At 34.3% G+C, this 6,000-nt stretch overlaps 2 protein-coding genes across 2 annotated transcripts; both read left to right on the forward strand.

Annotated features, from left to right (window-relative positions):
* Positions 1-1,775: 1,775 nt before the first annotated feature.
* LOC134690407 (uncharacterized) lies at positions 1,776-2,195 on the forward strand. Its single transcript, XM_063550407.1, has one exon. It carries the CDS (start codon positions 1,776-1,778, stop codon positions 2,193-2,195), a length of 420 nt encoding a protein of 139 aa, XP_063406477.1.
* Positions 2,196-4,234: 2,039 nt separating this feature from the next.
* On the forward strand, positions 4,235-4,822 carry LOC134690506 (protein wech-like). Its single transcript, XM_063550501.1, has one exon. The coding sequence runs from the start codon at positions 4,235-4,237 to the stop codon at positions 4,820-4,822; it is 588 nt and encodes a 195-aa protein (XP_063406571.1).
* The last annotated feature ends 1,178 nt before the right edge of the window (positions 4,823-6,000 follow it).

Here is a 6,000-nt window from a genome sequence, read left to right on the forward strand (position 1 = left end):
GCTATAGTGAAAAAACAAAGTGTAATTCTTAAACTTGATGAACAGATTTTGGAAAATACATCGGATGAAGAGATAGAAGTTGCAATCACAGATGCAGATGAGTATTATTTAGATCTTGAAACAAATTTACGCCGTTATAAGAAATTAGCACAAACAGTTACACCTACATGTTCAGAATTATCTCATGAAAGCATTCCAAACACACGCCCTGTCATGAACATGAATGAAGTCAATTCCGAAACCCGTCCTGTAATGAACACAGAATTCTTCCCAAGATATTCATCACAAACTACTAATAGTTCACTGTCTAGTCAAAATCATCGCTTGCCGAAGCTAACCCTATCTACTTTTTCTGGGGATATTCTTGAGTGGCAATACTTTTGGGAGTCGTTTGAAAACACCATTCATAGCAATCATACACTTACTGATGTCCATAAATTCACGTGCCTACAGTCACTTCTTGATGCAGACGCTATGAATGCCATAAATGGTTTAAACTTGTCCTGCGCAAACTATCACAAAGCCGTGGAGTTATTAGTAAATCGCTTTGGGAAAACACACAAAATTGCAAACGCTTATATGAAAGCTCTTTTAGTTTGCCAGCACCCTCATACACATTAGATAGTATCCGTAATTTTTCGGACAAGTCAGAGGTTTATATCCGTGGATTATAATCTTTAGGACAGTGCCAAGATACGTATGGTTCCCTGTTAACTCCAGTTATGCTTGGTAAGCTCACTATGGCCGTAAAAAGCAATATAACAAGAGAAAACGGAAACGACGACTGGACCCTTGGAAATCTAAGAAAGGCAATACAACGTGAAATATCTATTCAAGAAGCCAGCACTAATGGGAGCGAGTCTTATTATGATATACCTACCGCAAGTTTCCATGCCGGAATTGGTATGAAAAATGGGAATTCCGTAAATAAATCAAAATCTATAAACTATTCTCAAAGTAAAATGTGCACTTATTGCAATGATCAACATTTCCCTGCAGACTGTGAAAAGTTCACCGACAGCAAATCAAGAATGGAGATTGTTAAGAAGAGAAACCTATGTTTCAATTGTTTAGGTAACCATAAAACATCCGAATGCAGGTCGAAAAACACATGCCGTAGATGTCAACGTAAGCATCATACAAGTTTATGCAATGAGTCTTCAATTCAAAAATCACAGAGTCAGAATATTACAAGTAATACAGAAAACGGCACGCCAATCATGCATAAATCTGCTAAACAGGGAAAATCTACCGTCTTCTTAAAAACAGCAATCGCTCCAATATGGTCACAGAATTAGTGCGCCAACGCTTACATCCTTTTCGACGAAGGAGTGCAACGATCATTTATGACACAGAAAATAGCCGACAAGTTGAACGTCAAGCCAGACGGACAGGAAACCCTCAACATATCCGCCTTCGGAAATTCTGACAAGAATGTTCGTCACATGAATAAAGCCACAGTTTATTTAGAAGCAGACTCAGGTGAGAAAATACCTTTACAAGTATTGATTGTACCTACCATAGCAGCGCCGATTCAGAATAACCGCAGGTACATTTCGCAACATCTACATTATTTGAAAGGACTAAAACTAGCCCACCCGTTATCAGAGGATAATAGCTTTGATATTTCTTTACTCATTGGAGCAGACCACTACTGGGATGTAATCAAGGATGATATCGTTCGAGGCGACGGACCGACAGCGATGAACTCCAAAATAGGATATTTGTTATCTTGACCACGTACGCGTACAAGTGGACAACGCAATTCACATATGATGCACATATTATCTAGTCACACAAAAAAGGACTATGATATTGAGAGATTTTGGAAATTGGAGTCCCTTGGTATACAAGAAAACGACAAACTTAACACAGAAAAACAGAACATCAAAGAATTTTCATCAACATCGATAACATATGAGGATGGAAAGTACGTTGCAAAACTTCCATGGATTGAAGAATGTTATGAATTACCGACAAAAGAGATGATTGCAAGAGCAAGGACCCATAGAGTCGTTAACCGTTTAAACCAGGAACCAAACTTATTTAAAATATATGGATACATAATTAAAGAGAAGAAAAAACGTGGTTTCATCGAAAAGGTAGAAGAGACGGAGGACGAGCCACAGCGCATACACTATATACCTCATCATCCCGTTAAAAAAAATCTACCCACTAGAGATAAATTTAAATGACAATGATGAATCGCAAATACTTAGAAGGAGTGTTCGTTTACAAAACCGTAATCAGAGACTGTAATACTAATTGAGAACAATTTTCAATCGCAATTTGATTCAGAGATAGTTTTATATGTGAATTCATAGACTTTTTTTTTCATTTCTTTTCATTTATAGATAATTTTCTTAATTTGGATAAATTACTCACTGAACAATTGAACAATTTCGCGGCCCCGAGTATGTCGAGGATAAATAGAGACAATCACATTACGCGGGATTCATACATGTACCTATACGCGTTAGCGCTCTCTATATGTAACGTCATGGTTGCTATGTATCAACGTCATTGTATATTCCATCATTAAATCATCCATTTGTATAGACGTCTTTTTTCTCTATTCAAAACACAACGCAAGCTACAACTTATACGATCACGAGAATACAACTCGTCTATATATATATATAAGTACGTCTGAGTCAGTGACACTCTACATCAGATGTATCCATCGGATCGCCAGCAATGATGGTGATACATGGCTGAGTACATAATGTATATACAACTCGTCTAAACATCAACCCAATAATGTTAGATCTGTAAAATTGCTTTCGCAAATTTTTTGTTCTTCCCTCGCCGGGATTCGAACCCATGCTACTGAGATATCGTGACACCAAATCGCCTGCACTGCAGCCGTCCCGCTAGACCACACGACCACCTGGGCTCTACAATAATAACGCTTTCAGTGGCTGTGTGTTACCTTTCCTCGTCAGTTTTAATCTAGCGGCGTACTACAGTACATGATATATAAGGCATGAAGATGTTATTGTTACAGATATATATACACAGTTTAAATCTAAAGATAAAATCAAAAGTAGATCCGTTAAAAGGTAAAGACAAAATGTATCTGTTAAAATATATTACCAAGATATATATAAAGACCATAAATGTAGAAAAATAAACATCTTTCAAATAGAACAAATAACAACATAAAAAGGAGTTCGCAAACGAATACTCAAAAACGTTAAGATTGCGAACAATAATCCTACCAAAGAGAGATGCATTGTTTTCTTTAAACCTTATTTTTATAAAACAAAATCAAGATAGTCATTGACTATTGTAAATTTTATATACAAACACTGATACATGCATTTAAGACATTTGTTTATATTTGGATTCTACAACAATCAGGATTTAAGATCATTTCAAAAAAACATGTTGTATATCTGATTATGGTTCTCAGGTTTTGGATGCTAAGCATTTATTAATCTATGATTCCCACTGATAATACTACATGTACAACTCCCACATCTGACTTACAAGTTATGATGTTCTTTTTGTATTTCTAATTAATTGTAAAGTTTATTTTTGTACTTCTATTTAGTTTTGATGATTCACGAAACATCATGAAATACCTTTACCTTTTTAGTTTATGGGTGTTTTATTAAAGAGTTTACACACCATTAATTTAAAACTTTTGATTTTACCACATCCAAAGGGTGACATTCAAGGATAAATTTTGAAAGTCATTATAGAATTAGAGTACATGATTATGTTAAAAGTACTTAATACAACACAATTTTTAATAAATGCAGAAAAAGAAAAATGAGTTTACATATTCAAGCTTAACAAATTTTAAATTTTAGATTGTATCAATCTTCAAATCTTTTTCAATTAAGATAAGTTTCCCTCATAAAATGATGTATCGGAAATAAAATGATGGATTATGCCATGTTTAAAAGAATAATTGACAAAATGTATTTTTCTCTTTACCTTTTCAATCTATTAAATGGGAACATAGTCAATTATTCAAATTTCATTTTTACAGAGCCATTAATAAACTTTAATTTGTTAATAAAATATCAGTTATATCCTGCTTTTTCTCCCCCAAAATAATTGATTTACCCTTTAAATGTTTGTTGATATTTATATTGCGTAGCTACACTTGTTATATAAATTAAAACGGATTCTTGCTTTGCAATGCCATTATATTCAATCTTTTCTGTGAAATACTGAAACAGCTGTTGGATTAGTTGTTAAAAATTAATCATTTTGAAACAATATGTCAAATTCACTACGTCCACAATCGGCCAGAAGAGCTCAAGTACAGAAGAAATGTGACCTTTGTGAGACTGGCACTAACATTCAGTATAGATGTGTGCAGTGTCAAAAATTCATGTGTGAAAAGTGCAATACAATTCATCTAATTGAACAAACATCTGTCAAACATGAGATTATAAATATACGGTCTAATACGGATCTTCCAGATATCCCAACTTTTGTGGTAACAAACAACATTCCTTGTGACAGACATAAGAAGAAGGAATATAGAAAGTACTGCTATGAATGTATTGAACTAGTCTGTGAAGAGTGTATAGATAAGACTCACAGAGAGCATCTATTAGGGGAAATAAATGAAGGCTGCGTTTATGATATATTGACCACTAAAGCAAGACTTTCCAAGGATTTGTGGTTCTGTGAAAATGAGTCAAATCAATTAAAAAAATCAATTCAAATGTGTGCCTCGTTATATAACAATGTGAGAAAGAAAATACAGTTGAGAGAAAAAGAGATGAAGGATGCAATTGAAAAATATGCAAACCAATTATGTGCTGAAATCATGACTGAAAAGTACCAGTTCGAGAAATAAAGAAAAACATATGAAAAGAAAATCTTAGAAATTAAAGAAATCTTGAAAGACAAACAATCGCATCTGAAAAAAGCAACGGAAAGTAACAGAGCAGATACAATCATAAAAGCCATAAGTGAAATTAACAATAATCTTCCTAATCTAGACTTCCATCCATTACCACAGAAGTTGATCGATTTAATGCCAGGGGACCGTAATGTGACAGAAGTATTTGGATCATTTCAGTGGAAACCAATACCAAAGGAACAATCCAATATAAATTTGCAAGTTATCAAGAGTTATACAACTGAGTTTAATTTTGTGCATAGACTTTTGACAGTGGACAACAAACCAGGATGGATTTCCAACTATGAAATGCCTACTCTAAGTAAAGTAAACGTTGATTACAATATAAAAACTGTAAAAAAAACTTTCCGGTAAAGGTCTATGACATGTCACTGACAGCAAGTAAAGATATTCTCCTATCTTTATTGGACGGTACTGATGTCAGCCTGTTAACCACAAAGAAAAGGAGAAATTAAAAAAATCCTGTCTATGTCACCACTGTTAACATGTGGTATACATGTCAATAAAGACAATGAGATTATATTAGGTGTAAAAGAAAAGGGTGATTCTTACGAACTCAGAGATAAAAGTTGTAGGAAAGTTATAATATTTGGAATGAATGGGAAACAAAAACAATCATTTGAGTATGATAGACATAAACATAGATTATTTATTGTCCCTTATAGAATTACATCAAATGTTAACATACTGGTTATAGATAGTACATCTAGCTACAATGGGAGGGTGGTGGTCTTTGATAGGGAGGGACAAGTTAAATGGTTTTATCAGGGGTGTTCTCCGGTTAATTCAGGAAACAATCTATTCAACCCTATAGATATAGTGACAACATCAGTAGGACATGTTATAGTGAGTGATCTTGACCGACATGCCTGACATGTTCTGTCAGAGTTGGGGGATGTATTGACAAGTATGGTTATGGAAGATCAGGGGATTATATATCCGTGGTCACTGGACATTGATACTGAGGGACAATTGTGGGTGGGATGTGAATCAGATGATGCTAAGTCGTGTGATGCAAAACTTCACCTTGTAAAATTTTCTTGATCATTCATTCTTTGCTACATTCATGTAACAAAATCTGCATCCGAATACAATCGTCAATTGAACAATAT

The sequence above is a fragment of the Mytilus trossulus genome, chromosome 1 (genome assembly GCF_036588685.1).
Source record: "Mytilus trossulus isolate FHL-02 chromosome 1, PNRI_Mtr1.1.1.hap1, whole genome shotgun sequence".
Taxonomy (NCBI): Eukaryota; Metazoa; Mollusca; class Bivalvia; order Mytilida; family Mytilidae; genus Mytilus; species Mytilus trossulus.